The sequence below is a fragment of the Gambusia affinis genome, linkage group LG03 (assembly GCF_019740435.1).
Source record: "Gambusia affinis linkage group LG03, SWU_Gaff_1.0, whole genome shotgun sequence".
Classification (NCBI taxonomy): domain Eukaryota; kingdom Metazoa; phylum Chordata; class Actinopteri; order Cyprinodontiformes; family Poeciliidae; genus Gambusia; species Gambusia affinis.
In genome coordinates this window covers 28,469,092-28,486,709 of record NC_057870.1, presented here as the reverse complement: position 1 = coordinate 28,486,709, position 17,618 = coordinate 28,469,092, and the positions used below count along the sequence as shown (strand labels likewise).

At 34.7% G+C, this 17,618-nt stretch overlaps 1 protein-coding gene across 3 annotated transcripts in view; it reads right to left on the bottom strand.

The window, feature by feature from the left end:
• Positions 1-16,990, bottom strand: part of ksr2 (kinase suppressor of ras 2) — a 106,865-nt gene extending 89,875 nt beyond the window's left edge. For 2 of the 3 annotated variants that reach the window (XM_044109620.1, XM_044109611.1), the window contains exons 1-2: positions 16,262-16,435; positions 358-498 (exon numbers count right to left, since the gene is read on the bottom strand). In XM_044109620.1, coding sequence (XP_043965555.1) covers positions 358-498; positions 16,262-16,435 — 315 coding nt within the window. Of the gene's footprint in view, positions 1-357; positions 499-16,261 lie in introns of all 3 variants that reach the window. The other variant, XM_044109630.1, reaches the window with a different exon arrangement.
• Positions 16,991-17,618: the final 628 nt, after the last annotated feature.

Below are 17,618 nucleotides of genomic sequence, written 5' to 3'. Positions count from 1 at the left end.
TTGTTATGTCTCAGTGACCCCATTTGAAATCCAGTTACACTAAGTGAGGTAAAGCTTTTCTTAATTGCTTTATTGCAATCAAACTCCATATTTTCAAAATAGTTGTACTACAGAAAATACTACAAATGTAAACTAAAATAAAATCTGTAAGACTAAGAAATTAAGAAAATAGAAATACAATTTATTACAGTATTTATTGCAAGGTATCCATCAAAATGAAATGTATGGGGGAAAAACATACGTATGTATAAAGCATTTCCTTTCAGATTTCGACTGTATGTGTGGCTTTTATTGGTTTCTCTATTATAACAACATTTCCAGCGGGGAGAAATGAAACAACAAAGAACTACACATCACCTCTGCGACCTCCTTCCTTAAGTTGACGATGCGGAACCAGTGGTCGAGGCGAGGGAAGTCTTCCAGCTCTGCACTGCGCTCCTCTAAGGCCACTTTGCACTTGCAGGACAGCTGGCGGCTGAAGTACTTCACCAACTTACCCTGTTAAGGACAAACACGGTTAGGAAAGTGATCCAAATCCATGCAACATTTAAATACAACAGATTGTTCACTAAAGTGTTGCATATAATGAGAATTTAAAAACAGACATTAATAACTGGTTGACAGCACAAGTCAGACAAAAGAACAAACAACTCATGCTAGATTTAAGAGAATATTTAATAAAAGACATTGAAAGAGGCTGTAGAGAGAACCCGTTTAATAACTTAAGGGCCGAAACTGTAAAAGCTTCAGCTTCGTCTCTAGGAACAGCCCAGAGCAGCTGGTCATCTGACCTTAGAGATCATGAAGGAGAAAACAGGTGAAGCAGACAGGGTGGAGGAAGGCTATTAAGACACTTCGAAACAACTCAAAGAATTCAAAACTCAATTGTGTAGCACACAGATTGACAGTAAACACAAACGGCCAGAACAGGAGTGATATGAAGTCATCAGTGTGATCAAGCAACAAGATTAACCGACTAGCTAACTGATTACAGGTGTGAAGGGAGAGAATACAAGGTTCTACCAAATGAAGCTAATACTAAAGAATAACTAGACCCAAGAAACAATTAAACTAGAGAAAGAAGGAATAACTAGACACAAGAAAAAAACATAATAAACCAGAAACACTAAGAAAAGATCTAAGCAGAGAAAATGAACAAGGAACACAAAAAGGAACCTGGCATCCTGACAAATATGCCATTAAAAACACCATTAAAGTTTTATAGTGCTAAAGAAAATATGCTGTTCCTGAAAGTAGAATGGAATAATTATTTAAAAGTATTTTTATTTCTCAGTTTTAACAGCAAACTGATAAATATTCCAACTTTCAACTAAATGATATGCAGTCTTATCCACATTGTCATCAGAATCAGCTTTATTGGCCATGTTTGTGCACACAAACAAGGAATTTAACTTCAGTTCCACTTTACATTTAAATATGAATATATAAACTTGTTTTAAAATTAAACAGGATTCTGATGATGCAACCACAGTATAGTCTTTCACAGCCTCTGTTAGAGCCATAAGTAGGAAATATTTAAGTTATTTGTACGATGGTTTGTTTTTTATCTTATCATATTTAGTCAAGAAGATGGATATTTGTTCAGGCCATTTTTATTGTGAAATGTAGTTTTATTTTGAAAGGCTTACTTCCTGTCAGGCCATATATTGTATTAGAAAAACTATTGACAGATTGCTTAGACGCTGCACAATGTAGTTTTTGACCGTGTAGGCTGTGTAATTTTTTGGGTAAAAAAGAATTGTAAATCTGATTTATTGTCATTTTTGTATTTGCATTTTTTTTTCTACATATTAAGAATCTTTTGTTATAGTCACGGTTTGCATGCGTCCTTTACTTCTTGTGTCTAAGCAGGAATGACACATATATTAAATTTGTTGACATAACAGCCTCAAACAGGTTTTCTTCTAGCTCCATATTTAACTTTATGCAACATCCCATCAATGCTGACTTTGTGTCTCTACCCTGCATGAACCAGCCATCACACTGCTGGTGTCATTTGACAAAAGTACTTTATGTTTGCTGTGGCCCAAACATGGCAAAGTGCCACAGGGATTGTTATGACTTCCTTTCAACAATACCTTTCTCCTTACTCTAATGTCATTTAACATTAGACATGTCCAACACATGTAAAACCTGCTCATAAGTTAAAATAGGCTTAAATCTCCATTTTCAAAATAAAAATATTAAAGACATGTACCTTTCTCTCTTCTACAAAATTAGGCTCTATTTTGTCACATAAATTCAGTGAAACGTAATAAAGAATGTGTAGACGTCTAATACACAAACAAACATTACAGTTTATATCTACTTCTTAGACATTTAAGCTTCTTCAGCTACTTTACCTCATTTTACGTCCAGATGGAGTTTATTAGATAGTAAGCCAATTCAAATGAATATCAAAACTGTGAATTATAAAACAAAAAGAAAATAATATAAATCCACAGTCATACATGAAAATAATAAGGAGTCTTTTATTTCTTACTGATTCTGTATCTTTTAATGCAGAATTAGAAAATAGAAATATTTTAAGTTGGAATGTAAGGGAAGCACAGGCTTCAGAGTCACAGTTTCCCCTTGTGGCAACAGATTAAAATTGCAACCTATAAAAATAGAACCTTCCCACATAAAGCATTGAATAGAGTTTAATTCTTTTATTCTAGAATATTTTATTTCCCCTGGAAATTTTCTTCAGTGACTTTTGTAAAAAGAATTACTGATATGGTAAAGCTTTGTGTTATTTGTTGATATTTTCTCCTAAGAAGACACATGTACAGTCAAATATGAAAAACAGCAAATGTACTGAAACCTAGGAGTACATTTTTAATAGAAGAGATGGTGCTAAAAGTCTTGTAAAAGGTAGTGAGAGCAGAAAAAAAACATAATTCTCTATCCATACTTACATGCAGAATGTTTTTCTTTAATGAAAGAAAAAATAGTAGCTATATTAAGCCAGAAAAGCAGCTATGTATAATTTGATAGTTAGCAACATTTGAGCTCAGAAAAGCTGCCATTTGAAAAATTACATTTAAACTTATATTATAAATTTCAAATTTAAAAGTTAAACTTTCTCACCTGACCTCAGATTTCACCATGAAGGTTTTGGATTTGGATTGGTAACATTTACTCTTTTAAACTTTTCACATGGGGTAAAACAAATCTATTATGTTTTAAAAGATGAAGTAAAGTCTAAGCAGGTCAGTTTGAAAGGAAAAAAAACTGATCAAGATTTTTAAAATATATTTTCTGTTCCTTCCTAAATTAATTATTAGAAAAAAATTGAGTTTAAAAATACAAATGTCTTAAACATGTGAAGGCACAGCTGTAATGTGCTGAAATGGCAGAACTTTTATTATTGAACAAAATCACATGCTAACAAAGGAACATACTGAAAAAGATCTTAAATAACTGAAATCCTGCATCCGAAAACATTTGGCTGCATGATTTTGAGCATAACTCAGAAATGATATAACAAATAATTCAATTGAAAAAGCTTACCTCAGTCAAAAATAAAATAACGTAATCATAATTTAACAACAGAAAAGTAAAAAACAGATTTTTAGGGGCTTGTAATAATATGACCACCCCACAATAAATATTCTCAACACATAGAGGCCACCAAGGAAACAACAGAATGTGAAATTATGTCATCAAAAAGTATTGGTATGGATACCTGCTGAATCAAAGTTACATGTGTTATATTAAACTATGTATGTCACTTACATCCCCTCTGAAACGCTTCATTGCAGCCAGGAAACTACTTGTCCTGACTGAATGACGCAGAAGAAGCTCCTCACCACTGCTGAACCAGGACATATTAATGTCTTTGTTACTAAGGAGTTTTTGGTCTGATTGAAGACAATGGTGGGGGCCCACAGAGGGTGACGTGATGCTTGAGATTTAGATGATGCATGTGGATGGCCCAGTTCCAAAAGTACACCTACAAAATGACTGCTAGAAAATAGACATTGCTGGCCTACATCAGTGCATACCAAAGTAGAAACCAGTGGAGGAGGGACCAGCAAGTCACCTCTGAATGCAGAAAACCCTCCAGTAAAAGCTGCCCACGGCTGCTAACGCTCTGCCTGATAAGGCAGCTGCTCAGTCCACTCCTACAGAGAGACACAAATTTACCAAAAACTCTTACTGTAGCTCTCATTCTTACTGTGCAAGAAATTCCTTGGAAAAACCATCTTAAAATGTATCGAACTGATTTTCTAAATATGTGTTCAAATATCTGAGCAGTAAATGTTTTGCTTTTTTATTTTAGTCTAATGTCTCCTTGTTCATCACTTGTTAAAGTCTAATTTAAATGTCATTAATATAATTTACCCATAAATTGTTTGTTTTGAGTGCATTACGTTAAGACAATTGATCTGATCTGACTAATTGAGGTCTGCAGTTAGTGGCACTGCTTGTACATTTGCTTAAGAAATTATAAATATATATATATATATATATATATATATATATATATATATATATATATATATATATATATATATATATATATATATATATATATATATATATATATATATATATATAAATATATATATACCTTTTTATTATATTCACATCATCTCACACTGAAATTTTTTGAAAAATCTCATTTAAATTGATTGACAATAATTTGTATACATTATAGATGTTTTGAATGGGAGTCTGGTGTTCAAACACAAAACACAACAGATTTGCTATATTTTAAAAGGCATAAGAATGACATGAAGAAAAAATCTAAATACACAAACTATCCACATTTTCTACAAGCTATATCAGCACTGCGAAATTTAGACAAAAATTACATTTGAAACACAATTTTGCCCAATGATCTTGGAAGTTTAACTTTATTATAGTGCCTGGAAATTATTATTTAGCAATCTGTGATTTCCATGTTTCCCTGTGGTATATAAATATAATGTGACAAAGAAGATCTATATTTTTAGTCTCCATTCAATACAGGAAAAATCAGAGTGTAGAATGTGACTAAATTAGGTCAGATGTGTGTTTTTAATAGATTTTTACCTGCCAGGAACTGTACCAATCAAATTTGGACAAAGACCCACGTTTGTGCAATAGTAGAGAACTATTGCACAGGGTTGTATCTTGGCGTGACAATGTATCCATAGCAACTATTTACTTTATGACTTTGTAAAAAAGACATCTTTACCACAGTTGCCAAGAACACATATGGTAAACATGAGAACGTAAAGAGTTTGCAGACTTGAGCACAATTAACTCAGCTGCTGCTTCCTTCAATCCTAGATTTAAGATGGTCTGAAGAACAGAAAAGTATGTGGAAAACAGATTAATTTAATGAAGGAATATGTCAGAAAAGGGGCTAAAAGAATGGGGTTTGATTCAAAAGTTGGAAATCACATTTTATTTGATCAAAAAACTGTTTTTCTTTCTTTTATACCTGCTTTAAGTGCCACTTAACCTTTTAAATGGCAGTCTATATGACATGAATAATAGTGGTTTCTGACATCTTTTAAATCTGCGTTTTTGTTGTTTCTATAAGACCAAGTACAAAACTGTGCTGCAATTATAAAGCACTGATAAGGCAACATGAAAACCAGAACTGATGGAACATACTGCCCACCATGTGTATAGACATAAGCTGCAGCGACTTCAACAATATGCCACAATTACACATGGCTTTTGCACTTTATTATCTTTACCTTCTGTCTCTCCCGTTGCACACAGATTTCTTCTGCCAGCAGTATCTTATAAATCATCCATTTACACACGTTTAGTGGCGAGACTATGACTTTTACATTTGGCAGAATTGGCAATCTGGGAAAACCCTTGTTCATAAGTAGGATGATATCCAAGCAAATATCTCTAAAAGCTATTTCTTACTGCAAATATTCTCATGCCTGCAGCATCTTTTACATGTTTTGGCATGGATAATAATGTGTTTCACATTAACTAGAGGTGATGATGATAGTGAGAAAGATGTAGAAGGTGTCAGCTATAAAAACAATGGCAGTTTGGAAAAGAAAGTGTCCAAAAACAGTTTCAATGCTTTTGATAGTTGAAAACTAACTGTGAAGATAAACACTGATTAGCACAAATAGAACCCACGTTGTAGATTACATCTTACAACAAGTGTATTTGAGAAACAGAACAACCCAGAAATGCTAAGTTACAGATATAGGTCTTTATAACGGATCACAGCTCAGACACACCTGTTGAATTTATGTGTGCGGGTGAAAATGAATAAACTTTAAAATTATCTGTGTTCATTTTATATTCTCTATAAAAACAACAAACAAACAAATTGATCGGATATGAAACAAAATCAATCTACATGTTTAAACTTCTTCAGTTATGTGCATTAGTGCTGTTCTTGTGGATTGGTTCTCTCTAACACTATATCTCTAGTATTATTTCCAATACTCTTAAAGTTTCTGCAGCATTTATTGTTGATTTATGATGTCAAGAGGCAAATATAGCAATGGGTTTCAGATTGTAGGTTTTATATGAACAGTTTTTAATGCTAAATCTTTGTGAGGTTTTGTTATTGATGGGTGTCACACAGAGCAAACTAATCACCTCAACATCGTCAAATGATAAAAATGTTAGAATGTGGTGTAAATTGCTAAATACTTTTTACATGCACCATATTTCTGTTAAAACTGGCTCAAGCTGTTTGCTGATTTTCTACGATGCTATGTTCCTTTAAGACTCTTGAACCAAATGAAATCTGTTCTCTGTGAAGAAATGAGCTACAGTGACCGCTCCACGACTGCCGCTCTGTTAATCCTGACAAACTGCAGCGCTTAATAAATCTACAGCAGGCTGTCACTTCCACACAGCTTCAACCAATCTCTCCTAAAGAGTTCATACACGTTTTTTTCTCTTGTTTTTTAATCAATTTTATTTTATTTTATTCGCTATTTTACTTAGCAAAATTTAAATCTATTCCAGAACTCTCTTCTTTTTCAGCCTATTTATAAAGCATGAATAGCAAAGTTCATTATCAATTTATGGAAGACATTTCTTCACTTATGCTTGATGGACAGACATTTAGATAGATGGATCTGTGACTGAAAAAAGAAAAATGCACGAACGGACAAATAGACGAATGGACGGATATTTAGGTCAAAACATGAAGAACAAAGCCTTAAATATGTTATTGCAGAGGACAACAACCGGGAGCATTAATCAGAAGAGGCCCATGGTAACACAGGAGGAACTGCAGAGATCAATAACTTAAACTCAAGCTGTCAACAAGACAAAAATTATTTGTGAGCTCTGCAAATAGAAGAGCAGCTATATGGGAGCAACTTTTTAAAGAAAATCAAAAGAGCTACTGCTTAAGTTTTCCACAAATGATGTTGGAAACACAACAAACATAATCAGAAAATATGGCTCTAGCCAGATCAGATTAAAGTTTAGCCAATTTAATCTCTGAATAATTTTTGGTTTATTCTTACTCCTGGAAGATTTAGATTTAAAGTTATCCTTAGTCCAATAAATAAGTATGTTTTCTATAAAAAAAAAAAAGACACACATTCTTAAAACACTAAGAAAATGCAAAAGGAGTTGTAGTAACAGTAGCATAAACTTAGAAAAAAAATTGTGACGTGACATTTGAAAACAATTTCTTTCCTACTTATCAAACTTAAGTTGGGACAATAAACTTGTTAATTACATAGAAGCAACACCAACAAGGCAGTAAAGTTTTAAATTACACCACAAAAAGACTCAACAACTTAGGCTCCATTTAAACACCGTATCTCTTCATGGGAGATAATCTGGTCCACTTAGAGTTTTGAATGACTAAAAGTGTAGACACACATTTTAAAAACTTTAAAACTTTAAAACTGGGGGGTTAATTAAAAAAAGACCCATTGCAAGCATAAAATCACAGCAAAAGACTTTAAGATATGAGATTATATTAGTGAAAATATTAAGAGGTCAAGAAGTTTGAATATTTTTGCCAAGTAAATTAAAATCTTCCTAGATTTTGACAAAATGAAAGCATTTTTTTTCACCCAAATATTTACCAGATTAATATAAATTTCTTTAAAGTCCCTCATCTAGATTATGTTCAAAGAGAAAATTTAAACAGAGAAGTTTCTTCTAGAGGCTGGCAACATTTACTGTTTAACAAAGGTGCTAAACCATTCTGTCCACTAAACATTAAAATCATATGAACAAAAAATACTTGTGTCCACAGTTCATAAAGAATATTTAAGAGAAAACTTATCTGATATTTCCAGAATAGTCATAAAAACCAAGACATAACAAATATGTTATTATGAATAAGTCAAAATGCTGCTAATTTGTAATAAACAGATGGTTAATCGTTTATTTTAAAGGTTAGTGTAATATGTATAGTATCACCGTGACGTTTCAGGAAGAAGTCATTACATCCCTTGTGTGTTACACAGTGAGGCCTCGGTTTCTCACACTGTCACTAACAAAGACAATAATGTCTTTCTAATATAAAGCGTTTTGAGATAATGTAAAACTCACTCAGGTGTTTCCATACAGGAATTCTAACATTAAAAGTTATTGGAAGGTGTGTGGTGTAAGAGGAAATATTAAAAAGATTTGAAAAAGACATTTTGTTTTCTATCCCATCCATTCTGATTTCCATGAAATTGCTGAAATACTTGTGCGTTTTTTTTCACTACAACATTGTATGACAACAGGTGATTCAATTTCTGCATGAAATCCCATCTATTTTACAGAATTAAAAGAAAATTGAGATAATGTGTTAAGTGTCATCCATCTGTCAGACCATATAGACCGAGCTAAAGTTCAAACTAATAAATGTACTATAATGTGACAGAAATTAATTTTCTGCTTGCTAAGAAATGGGCTACAACAGTTTCCAATGTTGGGGGTGTGCACTACACTTTTAGTTATACAAAACAGTAAGTGGACCATGTTTAGATTATCTCCCATGAAGAGATACATTTTAAATGGAGCCTAAGTTGTTGAGTCTGTTTGTGGTGTAATTTAAAACTTGCTTAACTGCCTTGTTGGTGTTGCTTGTGTATAATTAATTTCCAGAAAACTTTTGGAATTACTTTTTGCCCAACTTTTTAATTGCAACTCAAAAGTCAGACACAAATAGTTTACTTGTTCTTTTAGTCTTGGTCAGACAGCACTTTATATGACCCTGTTTGCCTCGAGCAGAATGAACTTTTCATCCCATTGAGCTACAATGTTCCAACTGTTCCTCCCAACCTTTGTAAAGAAAAATCACTATGGTTCCACTTTGACACAAAAAGTTTATCTGAAATTTATCTCTGCCAGGGTTTTGTCCACCTGACGGAACTGAATACGAATGAAGCGTTGTTAGAAAATTTGTCTTCTTGATTTCTTTGATTGTGCTAAGATATGTAGAGTTGGTTCTGTAGTTGTAGAAACATGCTTGACCAGTCTGGAATTTTATCACATGTAGATTTTTTGACGTTGAATAATTTGGAAAGTTGCCAATGTTAGAGGTTTTTAGCTTTAGCCGTAGAGCAGACCTCTTGATAAGAAGAAGAACTGAACTTTATGGACTCCACAATGTACTATAAAAATCATCTAATCTAGGGCATGACTTTATGGAATCAGATAAATAAGAAGCCTGCTCAGGTGACTCCCTCTTAAAGCATTGTTGTAAAAATGACTGTCACTGATGATGCTCCATCTTACATGGTGGTTTTGCTAGCAAGAGCATAAATATCTCAAAGGAAATCCTGATCCCCAGTATTTTTTTCAAATTCACTTTGTTTTTCTGCCACACTAGGCCTCCTAAAAGTCTTCGCTCACTTATGAACAAAATCTTAAGATACTCAGACTCCTGTTTTTCAACACCAAATGTTATTTGGCTTTAATTTCTGCATTAAAAATAATTATAGTACATTTCTCCATCTGTATAGAAAAATCCTTGTAAAAAAAATAATGTTATTTAGTATGTTAACTGTATTCTACAAGTGTCTAAGGGCTGCCATCAACAATGTGTAATTATGCTAATGGCTAGTGTAACACATCAGACATCTAGGTGACAATGTTCAAAGAAAATGCTAAATATTGAGACTGATGACAAACATTTGGTATTTTTACGACAAAACCAGATATCACATGTATTTCCTCATACACACAGCTTTCCACATAACATTACTGACATCAAGAGGAAAATGTCCCAAGAAGACATATAGAAAACAACAAAAGTAAAAATGTTGGTGAAGAAGGCAGTGCATATCAACCAGAAAAATATTTCTGAAATGTTCTGAAAATATATATTTATCTGTAAGAAAAAGCAGCAAGTGCAACTAAAAACGTGATGTAGTATTTTACAGAAAATATTTATCCAGTTCTCCAAGTGATGACAGAATTATTATTATTTTTATTTTTTTTCATTTTCTTCTTTTTTAAAACAAAGCTTTTTAAATGTAGTACATTTTAACAGGCTATTCTTACTTAAGTAGTACTATAAGCTGCATAAATAAATAATTTTAAAAAAACATAAATTGAAAGAACATCAGAACATTTCCAGGAATATAAACACACATGGCACTTTTAATAGCTGTTTATTATACAATATATAGAGGGGATGTTTTGTTATTACCTGATAACTGCTTGTATCTTAACATATTTTATAGTTATATTTCAACAAATGCATACATTTGCTCTTACTCAATCTTTACTCTTTTTAAATTTCTAGAATTTATTATTATTTTGTTTCTAAAATACCCTTATTTACATGTCTAGAACAACGCTGTTACAAATGTTGGTAAAAAGACATTCACAATTTGAACATGTTTTTCAGGAGTTGCTTTAAGTAGATGTTCCTAAATCTTTGAAACGTGGGGGACTGAAGTCTAAATTTAATAACAAAAGAGCTGCACCAACAACAGGATGTGACAGTCAAAAATTGTCACTGTGGGTGGAAATTATGTCAGTTTTCTTCTATGATTGACATAAACAGAATCTAAATGTGACCAAAGCTTTTAGTTATTGTAAAATTCCTATTATTGCAAAAAAATACTGATTAAAAAAAAATTCAAATTATTCTGTAACCTGGGTAAATACAGCAATACATCAAGAACAAATTGTGGGTAATTTACACTTTAAGATATCTGTCACCAATTTAAATTTCCTCACACTTAAAAAGACAAAAGAGAACATAGAAAGGACATCAGTCATCCTACCTACACACACACACACACGCACACACACAAAGAAAACATAACAAATGGGGTTAAAATAAAACTGAAAAGAAAAAATGACCTAGTATCAATCAAATATGAGGTCAAAAACCGTTCTCAGTTCTGAGGAACAACCAGCTGGCAAAATTCAACTGAATGGATTGCTAATTTAACATATTCTATGTTAATCTAACATACAGTAGATTAATATTTGACTGTTTATAGTGAACACCAAAAATATTCTGTAAAATCATTACTGAAATCCCAATAGGTTTGGTTTTCTCAAAACTGCCAATTTGCTTAGTTGGTTGGATGGCTGGTTTGTCATTTCAGCTGTTATTTTATTTCATTTATTTATTTTGTGGTATGGACTTATTGTTTCCCTAGTAGTAGCAAAAAAAATTCCAATGGGATTGAATATCAGTAATAATATTCTTTATACTAATTTAAATTATATTAAATTACAATCAGCAAATAATAACTGCAACTTTTGTTTAGCCTGTGTTGAGATGGCAAAATGCTAGATGAAGTCTGGGAAACATAGTTAATTTTTACCTAAATTTAGTTCTAACATCACAGTATTACAAAAAAAAATAAAAAATACCCACAAACAACAAAGAAAACAATTCAAAAGATCTCAGAATTTGCATAACAAAATGCAACAGTAGTTCCCATCACTCATGAATCCAACTAACAAGGTACAAGTTCAGCTGCGGTTAGCACAACTTGGCATGGCTGCATTAGAGGTGAGGAAATCCTCACCCTTTGCAAATAGTTTTTGTGCAGTATTTGAAGGAAAAGGGGCTGCACAGTGGCGCAGTTGGTAGAGCTGTTGCCTTGCAGCAAGAAGGTCCTGGGATCGATTTCCGGCCCGGGGTCTTTCTGCATGGAGTTTGCATGTTCTCCCTGTGCATGCGTGGGTTCTCTCCGGGTTCTCCGGCTTCCTCCCACAGTCCAAAAACATGACTGTTAGGTTAATTGGTTTCTCTAAATTCTCCCTAGGTGTGAGTGTGTGTGCGCATGGTTGTTTGTCTTGTATGTCTTTGTGTTGCCCTGCGACAGACTGGCGACCAGTCCAGGGTGACCCCGCCTCTCGCCCGGAACGCAGCTGGAGATAGGCACCAGCAACCCTCCCGACCCCATTAGGGAAGAAGGGTGTAAGAAAATGGATGGATGGATGGATTTGAAGGAAAAGGTTGAAGAAAATAAATGGGAACAGACTAGACCTGTGGGGCCAAAGACGGTCCTCGAGGGCCGGCACCCTGCATGTTCTAGTTCTCTCTCTGGTGGTAGTAACAACCTTTTCCGCATGTCAATGTTCTTCTTAGATCTTCTAACGAGCCATCATTGCCAGCTGCATTAAACCAGGGAGAGAAATAAAACATGCGGGATGCCAGCATTCGAGGACCGACTTTGGGCACCACTGGACTAGACCACAAATTTTCATAAGAATTAGAAGAAAATATTTCTACCATAGCTGACAAGGCTAAAGTTCTCTTCATCCTTGCAGATTCACTTGTGGTTTATAAGCTAAAATATATGTACAGCTCGAACTTGAAATTAATTATTTTACAGTGCTGAATAATTTTTTAGAACACAATTTATGATTTGTATCTCATGCCAAAAACACAGAGCTAAAGATAAAACTTCTATCTTCCAATTTACAGCCAAACTAAAGGGCTATTTCAAAGGTCTTTTTCAAGAAATATGGGAGGCATTCAATCATCTCTCATTTAAAATCTAAATGGTTCAAATTTAAAACGGATAATAAAGTTATCTAGTTCATTTGTGCTCTTCACTTTCTTTATTTTTTGCATTAAGGCCACCAGAGGTACATGGTGTTCTGCTTCAAAAATAACTGCATCCCTAAATCAAACCTGGTATGGATTATGCTACATTAATTACAACCTGTACAAAACATCAGCTTCGACTGGTTTTAACTCCACTTTAGTTCAGAAGATGTTCTCAAGCCAATTGAGAATATCCTTTGTAGAACTTTCTGCTGAACCACACTGAGTAATCAAACATAAAAGGTCAAATGCATGACCAAATTGCAAGTCTTCCAAATGTGTTTTTGAACCAGATGCTCCACATTCAAAGTTGTTTAACTTGAAACATGTGTTAGTTTTGTAGCATAAATTTAAAGAAGAATTCAAATTGATATTACTGCAATAGGTTTGGAGAACTTTCTAAAACATTACTGTATTTAGCAAACCCATCAACAACACTTGAAATGAACAGATTACATGTAAAGTAATTAATGAATCAGAAATGTTTTGGAAATACTTAAAACTAACAAATAACTGTGTTTCATCAATGCCCTTTGCAGTCAGCAGAAATGTATGTCACATTAACATGAGGCAGGTGGCCTTTGTCTCTGTGTTGGAGCAAATTGAAACTCTTCACCTCAAAAACCTCACAGGCAGCTTATACCCACACATTCTGCCTTTTTGTGTATTTTAATTAAAACTTCTGAAACTTTTCTTGCAATAGTTTAAAAAAAGGTATTTTAAACCTAATTTAGAACTGTCCAGGGACCACCAATGCCTCTCACCCAAAAATCACTAAAGATAGACAACAAAGAGAAGCAAGATGGATTGCTTGATGAATACTACGTAAAATATAAAAACAAAAAAAAGAAAAAAGAGATACTGTACGGGAAGATTTCACGACAAAAGAAAAAAACGGTTATTAGAAGTACTCATATTGAAAGAAATATGCAACATAGTATGACACGACAACTTATAAAATGTACATAGATGCTTGCTTATTTGGGCCTAAAATCAACAACATTCTATTTATAAGAATATGGAATAGCTGGGCAAGTAATAGCAGGGCTGTGATGGTTATAAAGTCCACAAATTAAGCATTGTGAAATGCTTATCATCATTTGTCAATCCAATTTGCTGCATACACCAATAAATGCCAGTCTAAGATATAGCAGATTAAGAACTCTTTAGCAAAAAAAAAACAGATGTAGACAAGTTATGTCGTCTCAATGCAAAATCTAGAATTTCCTACTAGGTCATACCTCCAAAATTGATGATTTTAAAAAAATAAAATAAAAAACAATTGGTGCTACCCAATAATCCCTATGAAAGAAATATAACTGAGGAAAATGTTTGATTTACACTTTGCATTTTTAAGTGGATCTCATGGTTTACAAACTTTGATTTTCAGTTTCTATGAGACAGAAATATGATTATATTATGCATAGTTTCCTTTAGCTGCGCTCCAAAAGGAGAAAGACAAGAGAACATGCATTCAAGTAAGACAGACTAGCTGAGCATTGATCCCTTTATCATGTCAGGAAATTGCAGCAAGCAGCTGCTCAGCTAAATTTGAAAATATATAAATTAATAGCAATAATCCAAAAGTATAAAACATATCTAACTGTGACATGCAAGGACCAAAGTTTATCTTCCCATAACATACAGTGAATATGATGGAGAATTAGATAAAGGAGAATTAGATAAAAGAAATGTAGAAAACGCAGTTATTAGTAGCTGAAACGTATTGCATATCAGGGTCACCAAGTCTTAATCCTCCTGTTATGTTCATTTCTGAGGTACAGCAATAATGTTCGTGGGTCAATTTGACTCGGAACATAACAGGAGGGTTAATAAAGCCATTAGACACCACGTATTTGTCAACCAGTTATTTGAGGGGGAGAAGGGGAAACCCTTTCTGTCCTACCATTACAAGCATAAATTGACTTTAACTTGAACCATGTTCTTTGGATAGCAGAAGTGAAGATAAGCTGGAGCTTTTCTTCAGTAAACATTGAGATAAGCAAGTCTGGTGTAAAATAAATGATGAATTTCTGGAAAAACACCTCATGCCCACTGTTCAGTACAGTGGAGAAGCTATGACGCTGCGGGCCTGTCTCTCTAGCAAAAGACTGGAGATCTTCTTATTGTTTCAAATAATTCTTGCTATTTGAAAGAGCTAATGAACTCTTTCAAATAGCAGGAAACTACATTACAATACATTCTGCTGTTTGCCAGGAAGCCCTAGAATGCCTTATCATGAAATCTTTCACAATACTTGTGGCCAAATTAACACAGAAATGCTTCACCAGATGCAAAATTACATTTCCACCATGGTCTTCTCAGTCCCCAGATCTAAATTTAACGGAAAGCCACTAGCCTGAAGCATTTCTCTTTCATCACTTCTATACTTAACAACTCAGACTTAACGCATCTCAATATGTTTGTGTGTATTCTAACATCCAGGCAGATATCCCTGTGGGGCTCAATGTGTAGCACTCACAGGTGACTTTATGATTGGCTATTTTTAGTGCCATATCTCAATTATAATCCAACTGGGACTGAGTGTGTTTTGATGAAACACACAGATTCTCGGTGCTGACTTTATGAACACCTCATTGCACTTAACAGTGTTTGTTTGAATCTCTTGAGACATCACCCATAAACATTCTCACAGGTCCTTAATGCTGTGCGATCCGCGGTGCTCCATGGTGAGTTTTCCACTCACCTTATCGCACTTTATGGCATGCTTTTTAACGTCCTTGCCATCACCGCCTGCTTTAAATGGTCTCAAACAAAAAACATCGCGGTATTATGGGTATTACATAACGCAATTTACGGAATACCCCATGGGCCAATTAAGGGATAACGATATTTTGTAACAAAGTCAGTAATCTGCCAGCCTTGCATAACGCCGGGGTCTGGATGCGCCGTGATACAGCAGATGCGCAGGCTGGCGTGCTGGTAATGGATTGTAAACACGGGCAGCCTATAGGCCTCGGCTGCCTTGCTTCAGATATTATTCTGATGGAGGAGAGCCACCTTCTCTCCCCGCCACCTGCAGAATGCGCAAGTCTCTAACAGCCCACTGCAGCCCCGTGGCCTCTTGATTTACTGCACCACACAAAAGCAGATAATAAAGAGGGCTTTGGCAGCAATCTTTTCATATTAATGCAGTGACAGCACAATGCCATGTTGCCCCGCTGCATGGAGGGAAAAAAAAAACACGTATAAATATGCAGAGTGGCCTAGAAAGAGCACGGTGACAGCCCTCGGTGTATTGATGGAGATGAAGGTATGGGAAACGGTGCTTACCTCCAGCGTTCGGATCTCTTTTTGTGTCAAGTCGTTGGATGTGGCACATTTGGTCCGTAAACCCTCCAAACTGGAAATGCTTATGTCTATCATGTTTTGCACCAACTCGCACTGCTGCAAGGCTTTCTGCAAACTCAGATGCTGCTCCTCGCTTTTTGTCATCTCCTCGTTCATAGTTTAGCAACCGATGGATGTTATTTCCCTCCCCCCCTTTTTGCACTTATAAAATAAACAAAAAAGTAAAATAGGAAGAGGGAAATTTTTTTGAATAATTCAAAAAAGAAATGTGGAGGAGCCCATGGAGCAGAGCAACCTGCAGAACACCATGAAACGAGATGTTGCAGGTTTTTATTTGAGCCGCGAGAGAGTCGACTCCATTGTAACAGTCCTCGTAGTTTCCTGCTGGATCATCAAGGTGTCTCTGGAAGGATGCTTAGATCAAGCACGATGTACAGACACCGAGCGGGACTACACGGCTGGACGCAGCATCCATCGGGTGCCCCCTTCCTTTCAAATGGTTGTTAAAGAGAAGAAGAAAAAAAGAAAAAGGAAGAAGAAATCTGATGCTGCTCAGCGCATCATAAGCAGACGAATCGGGAGGAAAAGCCTGGTTGTTGGTTTAAAGGTGCTGGTGTGTGGACTGGACGCAGGTACTCCCTGTCTCCCTTGGCAGCAGCTGCATCCCGGTTCGTTCCCACCACACCGACATGTTTCCTGTCAATCAAACCCACAGCAACAGCATCGCAGCGCCCAGGCACAGCCGTGAGGGGCCGCTCTCCGCTCTCGCGAGAGAAAGTGCAGCAGAAGACCTCAGTCTGCAGGACTGGACGTAAAACTGGGTTATTTTCTAAACTTCTGATCAAAAATACGATTAAAATGCCCGAAAAAATACTTGATAAAGAGGTTTGGGTTTCCTTTTGGTATTTTATTTATTTATTTATTTATTTATTTGAATAATTTGTTTCTGTGAAATAAATATTAATAAATAAAACAACTGGGAATTAATTCACTCCAGTATTTAAAATACAGTAAGCAAAACTTTAATTATATAAAACTTTAATTATATCCATGTTTAATGCTTAATTCAAATATATCTTACAGTTAATAAAAAAACAAAAATCAGCTAACAGACACGTTGAGCCAAAATAAAACTAAAACAGAATTATTGTCCTACATAGTAACATATCATCATTGTATAATAGAACTAAACGCAAAATACTTAAAATTATTGGATGTAACACTCTGTGAGCAGCAAGTTTCATTCACTACAACAGCTCAAACTGTCTGTCCCACAACTTACCAAGACACACTTTCATTTTTAACTATATGCTCCAGAATCAGGATGCTTGATGATGTT